Raw genomic sequence first — 21,210 nt, 5'->3', positions numbered from 1 at the left:
ATGATACCATCCAACCATCTCATCCTCTGTCATCCCCTTCTCCTCCCACCTTCAATCTTTCCCAGCATCAGGGTCTTTTCAAATGAGTCAGTTCTTCGCATCAGGTGGCCAAAGTATTAGAGTTTCAGCTTCAGTATCAGTCCTTCCAAGAAGGTCAATATATAAGATTTGGGTGAAGGAGGAGTTGAGTGCAATGAAGCGCTTACTTTACAAGAAGTTTTCTGCTAGTCAGGAGGAGCTGATGTCACCATGAAGGGATTTAGTGCTTTTCTAGATATGAAAGTGAAAGTCGCATCCAACTCTTTGTGAGCCCACACACTATACAGTCCATGGAATTCTTCAGGCCAGAATACTGGAGTGGGTTGCCTTTCCCTTCTCCAGGGGATCTTCGCAACCCAGGGATCAAGCCCAGGTCTCCTGCGTTGCACGCGGATTCTTTACCAGCTGAGCTACCAGGGAATCCCTTTCTAGATATGAAGAGATGCAAAGGTGGGGATCAGTTCAAGTCAGTTCTTGAAAATATCTAACTATCTAAAGACCTGTCCCATCATCAGATTCCCTGGAGCACAGGGCTCCTCCCTCCACCCTGGTCAGCCGCTGCAGCAGCACAGGATTCAGTCTCCGGAGAGGTAGATGGCAAATGCCCTCTTCGTTCTGTTGCTGTCAATGCTCTTGGCAAGTGTCAGTTTGTAGTTGACAGATGTTTGTATGAAGTTGACGGGTAACTTGATAATTGGAAATCACATTTCCTTAAGTAAAAAATAAATAATGGTTAGGGTCTCAGGCCAGTCAGAGATTAATTTGATCTGTGCAAAGAAGAATTTTGTCAAACAGAAATGTTAGTCGCTCACGTTGTGTCCGACTCTTTGCGACCCCACGGACTGTAGCCCGCCAGGCTCCTCTGTCCATGAGATGACAGAGTCTCCCCACTGTCATCTGAGACTGATGGCAGTCTCACCTCTGTCCAGGTGAGAACACTGGCATGGGTAACCATTTCGTTTCCAGGGCATCTTCCCAACCCAGGGATCAAACCCGTGTCTCCTGCACTGCAGGCAATTTCCTTACCGTCTGAGCAACCAGGGAAGCTCAGAAATAAATGAATCAAAAGAAGTTCTTTGATCTACAAGGTCTCTAAAACATAATCTGTGAGACATCATCTTTTTCCATGACCCCCCCAGAAAATGCCTTCAGAAATTCCCTCTCCTAGGAGTGGGAATCAGCCTTCTTTTTGAGTCTCACCCTGGTTGGTCCCTCTGGTGTCTCCGGGAACTTGGGAAGGGGCTGTAGTCACTCACAGACATCACACATTTTAAGAGCCAAGATCAGAGTTGAGGAGATGAAGGACTTGATCCTGCAATATAGTTTAGGCCCTGAAGATGAGCCTGGCCTCTGTTACAGCACTGAGCGTAGAAATGGGAAGAAGCAAGTTTGTGGGACTAAAGCTGAACACCAGTTAGAGCCAGCCACCAGTGGTAGGGTGCTAGGGTGTCTACCCCAGGACAGCGACCACCACAGATCCCCCCAAACTTCCTAGAGGACGCAACCCTGGCACCCCAGCACCGGCTCGGAGGGAGCCTTGGTGTGTGCTGATTGAGAGGACGTCAACAGGTGCCTGCTGCTAGGTGGTTCCCCTCTGAAAGCGGAGGTCTGGGCTAGAGCTTCAGTGTCCTGGGTTGCCGACCCCTACATTTCACCTGTGCCGTTCCCCTTACCCGGTGGCTCCTGAGGGGACTGTGAGGTGGTTCGTTTCGCCTGGTGGTGGTGGTGGTTCTTTGTGTATTAAGGATGCTCGCATAGCAAAGGTAGGCAGGAACTGGCAGCTGGGGGCCAGACTGGCCTGCCAAAGGAGGAAAGGGGCAGGACTTGGCGGTGTTTACCCAGTCTCCCCTCTGTCTAGAGGGTGGCTCGTGTGCTTTGGAATCAGCTGAACAAGGAGGCCCGGGAGCATCACATCACGTGCGTGGAGTTGTTCTACCGGCTGCACTGCCTGGCCCCCACGGCCAACATCTGCGAGGACATCATCTGCCACGCCCTCCTGAACCCCGACAAGGTGAGTCTCTGCAGCCGGCGACCTCCGTCTGACTCTGCTCCTGACACCCACCCGCCCCCGCGGCCCAGGTGTCACGTGGTGGCATGTGTTAAGTCATTCAGTCGTGTCCAACTCTTTGTGGCCCTACAGACTGTAGCCCGCCAGGCTCCTCTGTCTGTGGGATTCTCCAAGCAAGAATACTGGAATGGGTTGCCATGCTCTCCTCCAGGGTATCTTCCCAACCTAGGGATCGAACCCAGGTCTCTCACATTGCAGGCGGATTCTTTACCATCTGAGCTATCAGGGAAGCCCTCAGGCAGACTCACCTGTATCCGACAGGAGCCATTCTGGGGCGCAGTGGACATCCTGTTTAACGGGCAGAGGTGTTGCATCAGCAGCATTTCAGTACATCAGTAATTTCAGGACTGGGAGGCCCGCAGAAGCGCGAGCCACCCCGTGTCATATTAAAGCTTACTAGGGACAACTGCCCAGGCTCCTGTGATGCTTGCAGGGCCCCCAGAGCTCTGGGTGAAGCAGGCCGCTGCAGAGAATGTGTCACCCCCGGAGCCCTGGCTCTGCACTGCCATCAGGGCCTGTCCTCTAAGCCAGGGGTCCCCAGGCTCCAGGCTTCAGATCAGAACCTGCTGTCAGATCAGCGGTGGTATTAAATGAGAAATGAAGAGCACAATAACTGTCATGAGCATGGAATCCTTCCGAAACCATCCCCCGTCTGACCCCAGTCCATGGGAAAATGTTGTCTTCCGTGAAACCGGTGCCAAAGAGGTTGGGGATGGTGCTGCCAAGGGCCACAAGGAGGTCATGCCCCGTGTTCTTCTCCAGCTGCAGGCCTGGCTGTCGCCCTGGACTCTGGTTATCGTGGAGTCTGAAACATGGACTGGCCCGCCAGACACCAGGCCCCTTAGCTCAGGCACCTCTGCCCTGCTTGCCCTCTTTCTGCTGAGTTCTCGTCTGTCATTTAAATGGGGCTCGTGACCACTGAGAACACCGTTCTGTTAAGAAAGAAACCAGGCACCTCACTCCCGTTTTCTCTCCTGTTCAAGGGAACCAGGTTGGAAGCTCTGTTTCGATTTTCTGTCATCTGGCACCTGACCAGAGAGATCCAGGGCAGCAGAGTGACGTCTCACAATCGCTCCTTTGACAGGTGACAGGGACTTTTTTTTTTTTTAATAACTTAACCCTTAAAGGAAAAGGACAGTTTGGGGAGGTGCTGGGTCAGCGTGCCAGGCTAGGATTGGGGAGATGCATGAAATGGAAACCACCCCCCACCCCCACCCCGTGTTCTTGATGCAGAGAGATTCCTGGGGTCCTTTCAGTGAATTCAGGCCAGACAGGTGTGACTACCTCATAGGGGGTTTCTTACCTTGATCTTGAAGGAGGAAGCCCCGCATGCCTCAGAGTCACCTGAGGAGCTGGCAGAACAAGCCCCCAAGGGGGCTTGGTAGGAAGATGAGGAGGGGTAAATCTTGGCCGGGCTTCCCCGGCGGCTCAGTGGTAAAGGACCCACCTGCCAGTCAGTGCAGGAGACGCAGGTTCGATCCCCAGTCAAGAAGATCCCCTGAAGAAGGGAAAGGCAACCCACTCCAGTATTCTTGCCTGGGAAATCCCATGGACAGAGGGGCCTGGCAGGCTACCGTCCTTGGGGTTGCAAAGAGTAGGACGCAACGGAGCATGCACACACATGGATCTTAACTCGGGTGGCGGCCACACTGGGTGTGTACAGCTGCGATGTCCTCAATCCCAGGCCCCAAACCGTGCATTTTATTACAGGCATGTTCTGTTCTACATTCGTTTTTAAAAATCCCCTACCTTGTTTCTTGTAAGCTTCCCTGGTGGCTCAGAGGGTAAAGTGTCTGCCTGCAAGGTGGGAGACCTGGGTTCGATCCCTGGGTCGGGATGATCCCCTGGAGAAGGAAATGGCAACCCGCTCCAGTATTCTTGCCTGGAAAATCCCGTGGATGGAGGAGCCTGGTAGGCTACAGTCTGTGGGGTCACAAGGAGTCGGACACGACTGAGTGACATCACTTTCGTTTTTATCTTGTTCCTGGAGCCCTAGATGTGGGGTCAGACACGCAGCCTTGGAGAGATTCCGGCTGGTCCTAATGTACCACACCTGCCCCCTATTTGTGAGGAGCCCCAGGCATCAGCATTTTTTAAAGCTCCCCTGACTTAGCAACTCAGCAACAAGCCAGCAACAGCGACCCTAGCTGGAAGCAGGGTAGACCTCGCGGTCCTCGTCTGCCTGGGCCTGCAAGTCCAGCCTCCCCAGGTAGAACTCCCCAAGAGTGTCCCGACCGTCCTGACGGTGCGCATCCACACCCCGCCCCACGCCCGTGGCAGGTCCCTGTTCGTGGTGCTGGACAGCCTGGGCAGCTCGGATGGGGCCATCGCGGCCGCCGCCCAGGGCTGGCTGGTGCGGGCTCTCTCCCTGGGCGACGCGGCCCGCATCCTGGAGCCCGTGCTCCTGCTGCTGCTGCAGCCCAAGACCCAGCGGACCGCCATCCACTGCCTCACGCGGGAGAACTCGCCGGGTGAGCACACGCTTGCGGGGCCAGGCCGGCCATGCGTCCCGGGGACCCTGGGCCCAGGGGGAGGGAGGGGGCGGCCAGGACCTCCCTGCCGCCCTGGGGCCGCAGTCAAGGCATTCAGACCAACAGAATGGTTTCCCCAGATTCGAAAGGTGGGGGAGGTACTTTGTGGGGCCTCCTAAAATTTCCGATCAGATGAACCAGCACTTAGAAATGCTAAGTCATAGGTTTGTTGTTTTCACTGAAAAATATATGATTTTTTTTAATATATTAAAAAGGAAAATACTAGCAACCCATGTTCCAATAAATATAGCTGATTCTTGGTTCTTTTGCTGGAGAAAGCACTTCAAGCGCATCCAAGGTAGTAGGAGAGAAAAACAGACCATCTACGTGAAGGTCTTCAAGGCCACCTCTTCACTTAGGAAGGAAGTCTGAGGTCTGGTGTGAAGGTCATTTTGGGCTGCCCAGGCTAGCTCTTCTCAGACCTGGGACGGGAGAGCAAGAGGTTTTTCCCAGGTATGAATGATCAAGCGTGTCAAAACCTGCATGTAAGCTAATCAGTTGTGCTATATAAAAATCACTTCTGCTCAAGAACCGTCAACAAGGTAAGTGGTTTCTATCTGCTCTCCAGGGTTCTTTCCAGCTTTAACCTAAAATCAGAGAAGTAGAAGAAACAGACCTCTGGGCTCTGAGAATTTTCAGAGGCATCTTTAACTAAATTTTAAAGAATAGGGGAGAGGCAGGAAAAGGAAAAGAAAGACTGAAATGAAACAGATGATTTCATTGAATTTCAGTGATGAATACCTAGCACAGTTTATGGTCTACCATCACTTCCCACAATAGGTGTATTTTATGATTTCCTGCAGTTAGTTCTCTAAGCAATGGCTTTACAGACTTTGACGAGTTTGTTTAGCTTAGTGGGTTGTAAATACTCAGTGTTCGTCAGTCTCATCTTACAGAGGAATGCAGCCCAACACCTAAGTAAGCAAAGATTCCCAGGTGGCTGCCTCTCTTTACAAGATTCCTTGCTTAAAAACTAGGAGGCATTTTATTACTCCACACTTAGAAGAAAGTAAAATACAAAGAACTGTAAACTAAGCACCTTCTTAAAAGTTTGATCTGCATTTATGGCAGCTCAATTTTGAAGCATTTCTTTGCTTTAACAAGAAACTGTACAGCCCATCAGGTGTTAAAAGTCTCAGGGCACTTTCCTGCTGCGTCTTCTAATTCCTGTCTAATGCTACCTGCCTGTTAAGGAAAAAATGTGTCTTCTCTGCCCTGTTCGCTCCCTGGAAACAACCAGAAGGATTCTACTTCCCCTCCTCGCTACTGTGGTAGTCCTTCGGAAATCTCATTTTTAAATACAGTTTAAAATGGAACAACAGGAAGCTCATATTTCTAATATCTTATCCTTCCTTCTTTCCTAACCTGGCTTAATGTTCATGGAATAGATTTGTTGAAAGCTGCCTATGAAAAATGTTTGGCAGTGCCGAAGACATCTGGCTTTTCACTCCTTTTTAAAAGAGACCTGAGCACGTTAAAGCGTTGTCTGTGTTCTGATCTCAGAGGTACTGACAAGTGCATATTTTAAAAATCGGAGTAATCGGGAAATAAAAGCACAAATAAAGTCCCTTGCCACGCCAGCCAGTAGAGCACTTTACAGTTAATGGTTCAGCAGATAGCCTCCCAGACATTTCCGTAGGTGCGTATCACAGATACTCTCCCCTAAGCAGACTTTTCCAAACAGCAAGATTCTGCAGCTTGCTGTTTTCTTTGCTCAATGTACTCTGCACTTTGCTCCATATCAGTGCATGCAGACCTGTCTTTAGGAAACCCAGCAGGAGCCTCTGCAGGCCTGCACCATGAGGGTCAGTCCTCTTACTCGCGGATGCTTTGTTTGTCTTTATACAGCACATTTCAGCAATACCCTTTCAGTTTTGAAAAACCTTCTGTTGACGTTTCTGTAGGGTACCTTTTTTCGAAAGGAAAGTTGTGGGAGAAAACGATAGGCATTTTTATAGATCACCCTTCCCCTAAACTTGGTATATTTATATTTTCTATGAAAGAATAACTGATTTACCCAATTTCTTGAACATTTTAAAAGACCCATTCACTTTGCTTTGTCTGACTTCCATCTGTAATGTAACCTAGACTCTAGTGTTCTGGTTGCATGCAGGAACTATATTTTGTTGTTTTTTTCATGCTTTATTTTTTATTGCAGTATCCTTGATTTACAGTGCTACACAAGTTTCATGTGCACAGCATAGTGATTCATGATTTTTAAAGGTTACACTCCATTTGTGGGCTTCCCTGGTGGCTCAGTTGGTGAAGAATCCGCCTGCCATGCGGGAGACCCAGGATGGATCCCTGGGTGGGGAAGATCCCCTGGAGAAGGAAATGGCAGCCCACTCCAGTATTCTTGCCTGGAGAATTCCAAGGACAGAGGAGCCTGGTGGGCCCCAGTCCTCTGGGATCTTGAAGAGTCAGACACGGCTGAGCTTCTGAGCATACTCAATTTATAGTTATTATATCATATTGGTTATATTCTCTATGTGAAAGTGAAAGCCACTCAGCCGTCCATGAAATTCTCCAGGCAAGAACACTGGAGTGGATTGCCATTCCTCCTCCAGGGGATCATCCTAACCCACCCAGCTATTGCCCCTTCCCCACCCCCATGGAGCGTTTTACTAATATTGATCTTGCTGCCTCCCTTTAAGACCAAGATCACCGTGGAACTGCCTGACATAACTAACCCTTCTGTTCTCAAGCTGTCTGTCATTCCGTCCCTTGCAGAAGACTGGCACTGCTTGCTCAACAGAAAGCAAGCCTCCTTCGCTGAGGCATGGGACGCACCCGAGCTGCCAGAGGACGGCTGTGAAGACGGCACGCCCCTGAGCCAGCTCACCACGGTGGACCGCGAGGCCATCTGGGCCGAGGTGGAGACAGAGCCAGAGGCGCGCCCGGCGGGCGGCGAGCCCCACGAGCACGACCGCCCCGTGCGCCTCGAGGACCTGCTGGACGGGCAGGCCCGCACAATCGCCGAGGACGGCAGCGAGCGCACCGAGTCGGCGGACACGAGCTCCGGCGCCACGGACAGCAGCGAGAACACATCCTCCGTCTCCTCGCCGGCGCACGACCCGCAGGAGCTGAGCGGTGGCGAGCAGTGCTGTGCGCCCCTGGCCGCGGCCACCCGGGCCCCCGGCCCGCAGGCGGGCAGCCCCACATGCCTGGCACGCGTGGACTCGGACCAGACCCAGGCCTCGGAGTCGCTGCCGTCCAGCGACGAGGAGGCAGCCACGGAGCTGCAGGCACTGACGGCAGCCCGGCTGCGGAAGCAGCAGCGCGAGAGGCAGGCGAGGCTGGAGGCCCTATTCGCGCACATCCTGCTCTATCTGCAACCCTACAACTCGCGGCGGGTGCTCTACGCCTTCTCGGTGCTGGAGACTGTGCTCAAAACCAACCCGCGCGAGTTCATTGAGGCTGTGTCCAGGACCAGCGTGGACACCAGCGCTACGGCACACCTCAACCTCATCTCCAACCTCCTCGCCCGCCACCAGGAGGCCCTGAGGGGCCAGAGCTTCTACGGCAAGCTCCCGAGCCAGCCCCCCAGTGCGTGCCCGCACTCGCTGCTCATCGAGCTCCTCACCTACCTGTGCCTCAGTTTCCTCCGCAGCTATTACCCTTGCTCCCTGAGGGTCTCGCACCGGGACATCCTGGGCAACCGGGACGTGCAGGTCAAGAGCGTGGAGGTCCTGGTCAGGGTGATGACGCAGCTGGTCTCGGTGGCCAAGGCGGCCGAAGGCAAGAACGTGGCGTTCATCCAGGGCCTGCTGCAGAGGTGCCGGGTCCAGGAGTTCGTCCTGCTCTCGCTGTCCGCCTCCATGTACACAAGCCAGAAGCGCTATGGGCTGGCCACGGCTGCGCCGGGCGGAGCCCTGCAGGAGGAGGGCGTGCTAGAGGAGCATGTCATCAACCTGGGCCAGGACCAGATCTGGAGCGAGCACCCACTGCAGATTGAGCTGCTGAAGCTGCTGCAGGTGCTCATCGTGCTGGAGCACCACCTGGGCCAGGCGCCTGAGGAGGCAGAACAGCTGCCCGACCTGCCCCGGGAGTGGCGGCGGGCCCTGAACTTCCAGCAGGCCATCAGCGCCCTGCGGTACGTGCGGCCCCACCCACTCACGTCACAGGGGCTGCTGGTGGCCGCCGTGGTCAGGGGCCTGCAGCCAGCCTACGGCTATGGCATGCACCCGGCCTGGGTAAGCCTGGTCACGCATTCCTTGCCGTACTTCGGGAGGTCCCTGGGCTGGACCGTAACACCCTTCCTCGTCCAGATCTGCAAAAACTTGGATGAGCTGGTCAAGCAGTATGAGAGCGAGTCAGCGAAGCTGTCCATCAGGTACAGTGAGCCTTGAGGCAACTGGTGCTTGGGTGCTAAGTCCCTTCAGTCGTGTCCGACTCTTCTGAGACCCCGTGGGGTAGCCTGCCAGGCTCCTCGGTCCATGGGATCCTCCAGGCAAAGATTCTGGAGTGGGTTGCCATTTCATCCTCCAGGAGATCTTCCCTAGCCGAGAATGGAACCCGCGTCTCCTATATCTCCTACCTTAGCAGGCGGGTTCTTTACCGCTAGCACCACCGGAAGAGGCATATTCCTATTGCTTTAGTGACAGCTTTTTGTCACGAATGGCTTATTGGCCCTTGCCAGTTGGAGGGTCCTTTCAACCTAGTCAGAAACCTAGCTAGAATTGTCAAGAGACGGTAACAAGGAACTGAATGTGGATTCCTTTATTTTTAATTCCATATGACCACCCAGGCCAGATCTGGGTTGTAGGACAAGTCAGTCAATCTGTCTCCATTATTTTTGTGAAACAGAAATAAAAGTGTGAATCCTCTGCACAGAAATCCTAAAACATCTGGAAACATTTTTCCAAAGCGACCAGATAAATGTAAAACAGCTCGAAAGAGGCCTGTCGTTTTTGTAGCAGTATTTCATTATGAGAGCCTCAGTTTGTTTTAAGATGGTGATATCTCTGTGGTTTCTATGTTTAGGATTAAAAACTTTTCTGGCCTCATTCTTAAAGATTTTCAAAAGCAGTTTCTCATTTCTTCACCAAAGCATAACCTCCAAGAGGGAAAACATCTCCCCGGATTATCCACTCACTCTGTTGGAAGGCCTAACAACCATTAGTCATTTCTGTCTTTTGGAACAACCCAACCAAAGCAAAAAGGTAAATTGCTTTTTTTTCCCGAGTTCAAGGCAGTTTTCATGTATTGTTTTGTCTTCTTTGGGATTATGTCTGTTTCAAATAGGAAATGTATATATGCAATACAGACGCGTGTGCCAATATTAATGCCAGGTGGCACACATGCAAACAGTGCAAGCCTGTGTGCAAGTATATGTGCAAATGTACACACGGAAGGAACGCGCGTGTGGTTTTGTTCTCATTGGCCACTCTGGGCAACTTCAGCCTTTGCCCAGTGTGGCATAGAATGTGATCTTTTTCCCATGTATTTTTTTTTTTACTTGACTTTATGGCGTTTGAAGGCATTTTATGTTTTGATTACTCCACCCTAGAAAGTGAAAATGAAAATAACCTCAGTCACGTCCAACTCTTTTTGACACCAAGGAGCGTAGCCTGACAGGGTCCTCTGTCCATGGGATTCTCCAGGCCGGAATACTGGAGTGGGTTGCCATTCCCTTCTCCAGGGCATCTTCCCAACCCAGGGATCAAACTCCAGTTTCCCACATTGCAGGCGGATTCTTTACCACCTGAGCCACCAGGGAAGCCCACTCTACCCTATCTGGTATTAAATTTTAGAACGGAGCTAGTATTTTGGTTGAGGGATTTGCAAAGTTCGTAACAAGTTTGTAATGAGCCTCAGACTCACAGACATCCTTCTCTGAAGGGAAGTCATGGGTTTAAATGCTCAGGGAAAGCATCTTATTTCTAGACCACACGTAGGCCTTATCTTGGGGAGTGCTCTAGCCCAGACTCCATCTCACCAGCCCAGCATCCTCATGGAAAGGGAAACACAGCCGGGTCTCAAGTGTTCATCTCTCTTTTTCAGACCACTGCTGTGACCGACCCTACCAATCTGAAGAATGCCAAGAATGCTATTCTGGAAGAGCTCCCTCGAATCGTTAATACCATGGCCCTTCTCTGGAATGTCCTCAGGAAGGAGGAGACTCAGAAGAGACCCGTCGACCTTCTCGGAGCCTCGAAGGGATCCTCTTCCGTTTACTTTAAAACCACCAAAGTGAGAGAGCTTCCTCTGCAGGCTTACAATTTCCTTTGTCTTGTATTGTCCTGCCAGAAATAAAAATACACAGGGATGTATACATACACAGTCAAAGACAACGTGCCCAGAGAAACCCACGTTAGAAGTACTGTTATAAGTAAACTGGAAGTAGAAATCTCCAGCTTGTTTATTAGAGTAAGCCTTATATTCATGGGAAGAAGGCTTTTGTGAGTACATTTCAGTTTATTTTTTCCCCTTTGGCTATTTATAAAAATTATTTTTGGCCATGCTGGGTGTTCGTTGCAGCAAGGGCATTCTCTAGTTGCGGGGAGCGGTATCTGTGCTGCATCGTGGCGTGTGGGCCTCCCATTGCGGTGGCTTCTCTTGTCATGGAGCACAGAATCGCGGGCTCACAGGCTTCAGTCAGTGCAGCCCCCGGGATCTGGAGCACAGGCTCAGGAGTTGTGGCAGAAGGAATGAATGAGTTGCCTGACTGCATATGGGATCTTCCCAGATCAGGGCTTGGAACCGTGTCTCATACATTGGATGCTTGACTGCTGAGCCATCAGGAAAGCCCCTCAGTCATTAATTCTTGGGCCAGGCATTGATGACTCAGGGGAGGCCTGGGAGGCGAAAGCTTTTCCACAAACAAGAGGCCAGCAGAGGACAAGCAGGGAGGGATCTGTCCCAGGAAGTCCCCAGAGGGTCCCGCACTGCGTTAAACCCTTGACTCTCCCTGGGAGGCACCCAGGCATGTAACTCAGTGTGTGATCACCATGTCCCGTGGCTCCCAGTTGTCTGGCCATGTCTCCCGTCCGCTGAGCACTGCTGGCGTGTGCCCTTAGGACTTAACAGCAGCCTCTGGCAGCCTGGGTTCAGCAGAACAGGTCAGGCCCAGGGACCCAGGTCGCCTGGATTTGGCTCCCTGCTCAGCTGCTTTGTGGGACCTTGAGCACGTGCATTAAACCTGTGTGTGCTATCGTTTGCTCCGCTGCAAACAGGGTGCCGGGCATCATCTGAGCACTCTATATTTACTGGCATTATTCAGGCCTCACCTGCAAGGCAGGTGCTATTATTATTCCCCGGTGACAGGTGAGAGGTGTAGAGAGAGCATGTGATTCTTTCTGTGGTCAGTCTGGCAGTGTGACTCCCAGACCAGAGGGCTTTTAGGTTCTGGGAGGTGCAGGTGGCCTCCAAAAATTTTCTGTTGGTTCCAGGGATGACCTCCAAGGGAAATCTACCACAGGAACCTGCTTAAATTCAGCCTAAAAATTAATCTCTTAAAAAGGTTCAGAAGGTTCACTCAGCCTGAGCCTCTGTTTCCTCCTCTGTGAAATGAGTCTGTTACTAGTAGCCTACCCCCTGGACTGATGGAAGAATTCATTGTGGTGATGGCTGACATTTATTGGGGGCTTTCCAGGGGTTTCCCAGGTGGCTCAGTGGTTAAAAAAAGAAACAAACAAACATGCCTGCAGTGCACGAGACGTGGGTTCAATCCCTGGGTTCGGAAGATCCCCTGGCAAAGGGAATGGCAACCCACTCCAATATTCTTTCCTGGAGAATTCCATAGACAGAGGAGCCTGGCGGCTACAGTCCACGGGGTCGTGAAGAGTTGGACGTGACTGAAAAACAACAATGCAACATTTGCTGAGCACTTCACCCAAGCCCTCCCTGAAGGACCCAAGGCCCTGAGCTAGGGCCCGCGTGATCTCTCTCAAGCAGAAACCATGTTAGGAGGGAGAAGACGTCCCCATCCCCGGCTCAGCTGTATCTAAAGTGATGCTAGACAAAGGCAGTGGGGACAGGGACGTTCAGTCCCTCAGTCATCTCCAACTCTCTGCAACCCCATGGACTGCAGCATGCCAGGCCTCCCTGTCCATCACCAACTCCCAGAGTTTGCTCAGACTCATGTTCATTGAGTTGGTGATGCCATCCAACCATATCATCCTCAGTCATCCCCTTCTCCCACCTTCAATCTTTCCCAGCATCAGGGTCTTTTCCAATGAGTCGGCTCTTCGCATGAGGTAGCCAAAGTATTGGAGCTTCAGCTTCAGCGTCAGTTCTTCCCATAAATATTCAGGACTGATTTCCTTTAGCGGGGACTGGTTGGATCTCCTTGCAGTGCAAGGGACTCTCAAGAGTCTTCTCCAACACCACAGTTCAAAAGCATCAATTCTTCGGCGCTCAGCTTTCTTTATGGTCCAACTCTCACATCCATACATGACTCCTGGAAAAACCATAGCTTTGACTAGACCGTCCTTTGTTGGCATATATGCTATCTAGGTTGGTCATAGGTTTTCCTACAAGGAGCAGGGGACGCCCAAGGTAAATCCATTCATTCCACAGGCACATGTGTGCCTGCTGCTCTGTACCTGGCCCTGCCTGTCCACAAATGGAGAAGATAGAGGGAAGTCCTTGTCCTCCTGGCAGGCACAGACATTAACCATCCACTTTAAAATAATGATGAGAAGCACTGCAAAGAAACGCAGGGCACTCTGCCAGCCTGTGACGCCTGCTCTGAGGGTCAAGGAGGCCTTCCTGAGGTAGAGGGGCTGGGCCAAGACCCAGGATGAGAGGATGTGCCTTCCCAGGTGTGTGTTAGAGGCTAGGAGACCTGCAGCATCCACAAAGGAAGGAACACAGAGGTTTTGGGAATGCAGAGAAATCCAGGCACAGCAAAGGGGAGGGTGGCAAGTGACGTCCCCAGGCCATGGCGTGGGTCCGTTTTTGTTGGCTGCATAATAAAATTAGGTAAATGGCACATATTTCTGGAAACTGAAGCATATCCTTCCTGGTACTTACAAGACCTCCCTGAGCTGGTTGAGGCCAGCACGGCTGGGGGCTTCCCTGCAGGGTCCCCGCTTTCTCACTGGGTCTGCAAAGCCTCAGGTGACTTGCTCCGAGCCCTGCCCTGCGCCTATCTGCTCAAAGATGGTATCCATCACTTCCCAGGAGTCTCTGCTCTGCTGTTCGTGCACCTGGACTGTCCCCCATGCGTCCTATCCAACTCCTCCAGGCCATGCTCTGCACCATTACCATCCCCCCAACCCTGCCCCCAGACCCCAGCATAGTGCCCACGACTCTAAGACGAAAGCTCCCAAGGTCACAGGTGCTAGTGTGAAGTGCACAGTCCATTGGAGCCCTGACTGCGCGCTCACTCATCGTTTTTCTGTTTTGTTTTTTTTAAGACCATACGACAAAAAATTTTAGACTTCTTGAACCCCTTGACAGCGCCTCTTGGAGTTCAGCTGACAGCAGCAGTTGCAGCCGTGTGGAGCAGGAAGAAGGGGAAACGCCACAGTAAGACAAAGGTAAAGCCCGACACTGAAGACGCGCACAGACGGCCCTGTGCAATCTAGAAGTGACCCCAGAGGTCACCAGGGGAGACCGCGGAGGCGGCCCCCACCCCCTACCCCACCCCCCGCCATGTCAAACTCGTGACGTCATCGTCTAGCTGTGCCTGTTACAGCAAGGTGTGGGGAGGGAGTGGAGCCCACCCAACCTCTGTTTTCTTCTCTTTCTACCATACTATGAAAGTATGTATATTGTACTTTTCATTTAACATTTTAATCTGCTGTCTAGTAGTGTGCTTCCAAGAACGTATCTAACATGTACATTTCAAAGAAAAACACCACTGCGGGACCTGCCCCCCAGCTTAAGAAGTAGTTCCTTATTCTACCCTTGAGGACTCCTGGGGGCCCCTCCCTGGTTATAGTGCCTTCTAAAAGCTTTCTTTTTGTTTTTTTCTCAAACCAATCTTCTTCAAGACTTTCTCTTTCTAGGGCAGTTTTAAGTTCCCAGCAGAGTGAGAGGAGGGTATAGAGATTTTCCCTAGTTCCCTGCCCCACACATGTACCTCCCCACCCCTGTCAACATTCCCCCCACCCCCGACCCAGAGAGGCATGCTTCTCACAGTTGCTGAACCTCCACTGACACAGTCACAGTTGACATTTGGCTTTTTTTAACTTATAAAAATGATACTCATTTGTGATGGTAAAGAAATTATCGCATTCCCTTGCCAGGACTTCGGTTTACATTTTGCATAAGTGTTCTCCACTGACTGGTCCATCACAAGGTCCTGCCAGGAGCTTGGTCTCCTGTTTCTGCAAACCCAGCACGGGCTTCATCCTCGGTTCCGTCCGTCGTCCATGTAGGTTCCTGCCTGGTACCTCCGTCAGAGCATCTGCCCTACCCCCAGACACTGGCTCAGCGCCCAGCATGGACCCCGTTACCCAAGGAGGCATGAAAGGCTGGTGGTCCAGGCTACCCAGCTTAGCACCTGTGGGATCTTCCCTGGCGAGGACCCTCATACTTCCAAGGGCAGGCCCCTACCCCCATGTCAATCATCAAAACCCACCTCCCACGCCGGGACTTTCCAGCCTTGGCCAGCTCCCGTGAACCTGGTTTTCCTGTTTCACTTGCTGTCCTCGTACTCTGGGGGCTGGCTCTTGATAATCAGCCTGTTTCCTTCAAGTTAATACTGTCTGTTTCCAACACACTTTCTCAGCTTGAACTCATAAAGACCAGAGCAATTGCCTGTCACCGGCTATGCCTTTTATTCCTCATCTATATCATATACTGATTACATTCCTGTGATTAAAAGCTTTTTTTTTTTTAACCTCACTCTTCTTCCTACCAATACAGTCCTTTACCTAGTATTCCTTTAAATATTTGTTTCAAAGATTAAAACGTATCTCTTCCTCCGGGAGCAAGTATCACAGAGTGCTTTCTGGGAGTCCTGCTTATTTTTGTTGTCTCTCTCAAGGAACGGTCCTCTTCTCGGCAGATCATTCCGGCGGCCAGCACGTCCCAGCTGACCCTCGTGGATCTGATCTGTGCGCTGAGCACCCTGCAGACAGACTCAGTGCTGCATCTGGTGAAGGAGGTGGTGAAGCACCCGCCGCAGGTCCGCGGGGACGAGGTCAGGAGCCCGGGGGCCCTCGGATGAGTGCAGGACTCTTCCAGTCCACATCGGATAGATGGTGTCTGGGAGGGAAACAAAGGTTGCAGGAGCACCTGGGAATTCAAGGGGCCATAAAACGGAGGTGTTCTCGCTGGACTTTGTGGAGATGCACAAGATGTGCTCCACGGATTCCCGTCTTGAGGTGCGAACCACCTGAGACGGGACCGACTTCCATCCTTACAGTCCACCGCAGAGCACTCTGCCCAGTAGTGGTTCTGTTTTCTGCAACGTATTTTGTTTATTTGACTGCACTGGGTCTTAGCTGCGTCTTGCGGGATCTTTTGTTGCGGGCACCTGGGCCCTCTTGTTGTGGCACTTGGGCTCAGCAGTTGCGGCACACAGGCTTAGTTGCTCCAAGGCAGGTGGGATCTTAGTTCCCCAGGCCAGGGATCCAACCCACGTCTTTGCATTCTCAACTACTGGACCATCAGTGAAATCCCTGGTAGTGGTTCTTATCAAGGGCCTGTTGCGTGCCAAATCAAATAAATCTAGAAAGAGGAAATGGCACTTGGCTTCCAGGAACTTGTAGCCTAAAAAGCATCAAAGATAAGCAAAGCCGGACGCTAGTTAAAGGTGGAAAAGACTGACTTCATTCAGTAGCTCCAGCAGTAGGGGGAAGAGGTGTGGTCAGTTCCAGTTTGCGCAGAGGCGAGTAGGTATTTTATGGGGAGGATGAATAAAAAGGATGAAGGAGCAGGGCTTCAGCAGAGTCAGGGGAGTGGAAAGTTACAAACAAGCAGAAAGAGCCTTGCTGAGTGTAATTAGACCATACTTACCAACTGTGTTGTGAAAGGTTGGTTCCTATGCTCCCCAGGAGACTGGAAGATAGGGGCCCTGTCTTTCTTGATGATATTTTAAAGGGATGGCTGCCAGGTCCTTGGGAAAGACATTCCTGGGTTGGAAAAGATGCATTCACATCCCAGAAGGACAGCTTTTCCTAATAAATGCTCGAAGGAGGGGAAGTCAGGAACTTATCAGGACTTGGCTGAACACACAGCAGATTCCTTCCGAGGCCGTGAGCGTTCTCATTTTAAGGGGGTCAAGGTCATCTCCCTAGAACAGAGCCTTGAGCTGCTGGGAACCATAGTTGTGTTTGCTCAAGTCTCTTAGTGTGTGGGGTGGATGGAATCGTTTGTGCCAAAGGTACAACCTTGTAGATCAAGGCTGAGGCTTGGTCAAGATGAAGGCTCAGTGGAGCCTGGCTAAGGACTTCCCTGGCAGTCCAGTGGTTAGGACTCTTCACTTTCACTGCTGAGGGTCCCAGTTCAGTGCCTGGTCAGGGAACTAAGATCTCACAAGCCGTGCTGTGTGGCTGAAAAAAAACACACCCAGAGACTTCTCTGGTGGTCCAGTAGCTTAAGACTCCATGCTGTCCAATGCAGGGCACCCGAGTTTGATCCCTAGTCAGGGAACTGAATTCAACATGAGTTTGAGCAAACTCCAGGAGATAAGGAAGGCTGGCGTGCTGTAGTCCTTGGGGTCACCAAGAGTTAGACATGACTTAGCCACTGAACAACAGCAGTAACGGAACTAGATCCCTTAGGATGCAACTAAAGCTTCCACATGCCAGAACTAAGACCTGGAGCAGCCAAATAAACAAATATTTTAAAAATTCAAAAAGCAGAGGGACCTGACTAGACTAGGTCAAGGAGAGCATCTTTGTCCATGGGCAAGTTAAAAGTCTGCATAATTTTTGTCGAAGTACAAAATTCACATCAGAGGACTTAACTCATACTGGAGATTCTAAGAAAGCAGAGCTTTCATCTGGCTGCAGGAAGATCAGTGGTCTTTGAAGGATGGTGTGATTGAACCACAAGGCTCCTATTGTTTTTCTGCCCAATTTCTGCGTAGCAGTTGAGGGAGCTTTTCTACTGCTCGGACACCTTTTCATTTACGCACAGTGGTTTTGCAACAGAACAGACTCTACAGTTTTACGCCTGAGAAGTCTTTGATTTCACCAAAGCAGACTTCTTCATTGAAAGTGTTGGAGCTATTTTGTTCTGAATTAATTTGATAGAAACCAGGGATTTGTTCTGACCTTGAAATAATTGTCCTCTCTCAGGTAATTTAAGATGATATCGTCAGAAACACTCTTAAGAATAATTCCCTAAATGAAAATTAATGGAGTAGACCAAGTGATCACTAAAAAATAGTTTTAATTCAAACTGATATTTGTATACCAGAGCCAAAAAGTAGAAATAACCCGTCAGCAGATGAATGGATAAACACAGTGAGGTCTGTACACATGCAGTGGATTATGACTCAGCCTCGAAAAGGAAGGAAATTCTGACACACGCTATACACAATGAATGAACCTTAACAGCATTATGCTAAGGGGAATCCGTCAGTCCAAAAGGACAGTATTGCATGATTCCACTTACACGGGGTAGCGGGAGTGGTCCAGTCCACAGGGACAGAAAAGAGAAAGATAGTTACTAGAAGCTTGGGGAGGAGGGAATGCGCGTAGGTCTTGAATGGGGACTGAGTTTCACTCCGTGAAGATGAAATAGAGCTGATGAATGGTGATCATAGTTGCCCAACAGTAGCTGTGAATGTCCTGAATGCCCTTGTCCTGTACCCTTAACAATGTTTTAAGCAGTAAATTTTGTCAAATACATTTTACCAAAATTTTATAACAAATCTTCCTTCATTCCACGTGTTCATTGAACATCAAGTATGTGCGTCCACAGTGGGGAATCCTGAAGAGTGACACCGCCCCCGCCCACAGTCAGCCTATATTCTAGCTGGGGGCAGAAGATGAGGCAGCCTACAACTTAACCCTGTGAGGCCACATCATGGGACTGGCTTAAGGAATCAGATATAAAATGGTCATGGGAGGCTTCATGGCATCTGCCCCCAGATCTCTTCATGGCCTAGGACTCTTGTTGCCTTGGGGCTTCCCAGGTGGTGCTAGGGGTAAAGAGCCTGCCTGCCGATGCAGGAGACAGGAGACCCAGGTTCGGTCCCTGGGTCGGGAAGATTCCCCTGGAGGAGGGCACAGCAACCCACTCCAGTATTCTTGCCTGGAGAATCCCATAGACAGAGGAGCCAGGCGGGCTACAGTCCATGGGGTCGCAGAGAGTCGGACACCACTAAAGTGACTTAGCGCGCACAGCACTGGTTGCCCTTTACCCTTTATTAAAAAGTATTTACTTATTTATTTCCTGTGGGCATCGAGTCTTAGTTGCAGCACACGGGATCTTTCGCTGCAGCGCACAGGCACGTTAGGTGCAGCACTCAGGCGTGGTCACCCTGTAGCACGTGGGATCTTGGTTCCCTGAGCAGGGGTGGGCGTCCCCTGCATCAGAAGGCGGGTTCCTAACCACCGCATGGCTGGCAGGAAGGTCCCACCTTTTACTCTCGAACGTGAATGTTCACGTAACAGACCTTGGATTGGCATTTATAACTCTGAGCAGGACGAGGTGGCTGGAGACTGGCCTTCCCCGCGGCTGGTTAGTCCCTCCGAGTGATATCCCGGCTACAGCCATGAGGGACCTGGCCCTGCGACAGAGAGCTTCGTGCAGAGTGCAGGCGCTTTCCCGCGTTGTTCCTTCAGTTCTCGATCTACAAGTGTCTGCAAATCCTGGGCTTAAAGATAAAAACCCAGAAGACCCTAGACGTCATCTGGCCGACTGGCTTTTGACTTTTCGAATAACAAAGTTGCTTTTGTGGTTAGTTTAGTTAATTGGCTTAACTTCTATAACTGACAAAGAGAAGAGGGAAAAATATGTGTTTTGAAAACCTATTTACAAGTAATTCCAGCCATTTGGGACGTAGGGAAGTTGTCTGAGCTGTCTGGGGGAAATCCCTGAAGCTAAGAATTCGCATTTGGCGTTGTCTGTAGCTCGACTCGGGCTCCTGAGGCCACCAGCTTCATGTCTGAGGAGGTTCAGTCATTATGCCAACTATTGCTTAAATACTTGCTAAAAGTCTGGGGTGGGAAATAGGTAAATGTGGGAAAGGCCTGGGAGTCTGATGAACAGGGACCTAAGGATGCGTGCTGTCACAGGATACATTAGCTTTTATTCCACTGAGATCCTTTGTATTATTATATTCAGAAGACTCCCGGACCTGGAAACCTTTGCTTTGTTAGCAGATAAAACCTGTTTCATTTCTGTGTTTGAATTCTTGTCTTAGCCTTATTTCCTCCCAATTTGGAGTAATTAGCTGTGCTTTAATTTTCAGAAATCGCCCCTGGTGGATGTCCCCGTGTTGCAGTTTTGCTATGCATTCGTCCAAAGGTAATGCAGCCCCTCAAAGACATTTCTCAGTTATAGATGCTGTTGCAGTGGTTATAAGTAACTGCCCTTGATTGTCCCCTTTTTTTTCTTCTAACTGAAGCACCGTTGATTTACGGTGTCGTGTTAGTTTCAGGTGTACGGCACAGTGACTCAGTTTGATGTGGGGGTGTGTGTGTGGGTGTGTGTATCCCTTTTCAAATGCTGTTTCATTGCAAGTTATAAGATGTTGCGTATAGTTCCCTGTGCTTTACAGTAGGTCCTTACTGTTTACCTATTTTGTATACAGTAGTGTGTCTGTGTTAATCCCAACTACTTCTTTATCCCTCCCTGCCTCCACCCGTGTGTTTCTTGATTACTGGAGAGCCTTAGTTCAGAAAGTATCTATGTGTTACTAACCCAGCCGTGTCCGACTCTGTGTGACCCCATGGACTGTAGCCCGCCAAGCTCCTCTGTTCGTGGGATTCTCCAGGCAAGAATACTGGAGTGGGTTGCCATTTTCCTCCTCCAGGGGATCTTGCTGACCTGGGGATCTAAGAGGTGTCCTAATTCCCTCTCAAGCCATCAGAACCCCCCAACAGTCTTACTTCTTCCTTCTACAGAGAGCTAATCTGACATTTTCAAGTCTGTGTGCTGTATCTTGAACACTTTATGTCAGCACAGCTTTGTGTGAGACCTGGTAAACTTCAGAAGAAACAGTTTGCATTACCTTGATAACCAAAAAAAAGGAGGGGAATTTTAAGAACCTCTTTTAGGAAAAGAAGTGACTATTTTGGACCCTCAGTGCTTTGCTGTGCTTTCTGCTGGGAGGCTTCATGTCGATGGACTAGAGTTTGAGCAAGCTCGGGGAGTTGGTGATGGACAGGGAAGCCTGGAGTGCTGCAGTCCATGGGGTCGCAAAGAGTCAGACACAACTGAGCAACTGAACTGAGGTTTCTGCGTGGATTTACTGAGCTGAACACCCATCTGCAGGGGTCTCAGCTGCAGGTTCCCCAGGTGGCTCTCTGCAGGGAGAGAGGATGCTTTGCTGGCTCCTGCAGCTTTTACAGCAGGTCCTGGATACAGCTCCCAGATGCGTCCACCGTGCGGGGAGGTTAGAGCTATAGTAACAGGAGTGAAGGGGGTATAGAACTATCTCAAGGATGCCTCGATAGCCTCACGTGTCTCAGGGGGTTCACCATTAGTAAATTTCACCAC

General features: G+C 50.7%; 1 protein-coding gene across 1 annotated transcript in view; it reads left to right on the top strand.

Moving 5' to 3' along the window:
* DOP1B (DOP1 leucine zipper like protein B) overlaps nucleotides 1-21,210 on the top strand; it is a 124,571-nt gene that overhangs the window by 74,502 nt on the left and 28,859 nt on the right. The window contains exons 15-23 of the mRNA XM_040264237.1: nucleotides 1,898-2,050; nucleotides 3,091-3,191; nucleotides 4,388-4,578; nucleotides 7,369-8,971; nucleotides 9,689-9,800; nucleotides 10,642-10,830; nucleotides 14,001-14,123; nucleotides 15,599-15,733; nucleotides 19,961-20,016. Coding sequence (XP_040120171.1) covers nucleotides 1,898-2,050; nucleotides 3,091-3,191; nucleotides 4,388-4,578; nucleotides 7,369-8,971; nucleotides 9,689-9,800; nucleotides 10,642-10,830; nucleotides 14,001-14,123; nucleotides 15,599-15,733; nucleotides 19,961-20,016 — 2,663 coding nt within the window. The remainder of the gene's footprint in view (nucleotides 1-1,897; nucleotides 2,051-3,090; nucleotides 3,192-4,387; nucleotides 4,579-7,368; nucleotides 8,972-9,688; nucleotides 9,801-10,641; nucleotides 10,831-14,000; nucleotides 14,124-15,598; nucleotides 15,734-19,960; nucleotides 20,017-21,210) is intronic.

The sequence above is a fragment of the Oryx dammah genome, unplaced genomic scaffold, assembly GCF_014754425.2.
Source record: "Oryx dammah isolate SB20612 unplaced genomic scaffold, SCBI_Odam_1.1 HiC_scaffold_2, whole genome shotgun sequence".
NCBI classification, from domain to species: Eukaryota; Metazoa; Chordata; class Mammalia; order Artiodactyla; family Bovidae; genus Oryx; species Oryx dammah.
Note: the sequence above shows the minus strand (reverse complement) of the source record. Positions and strands in the feature narration are given on the sequence as shown.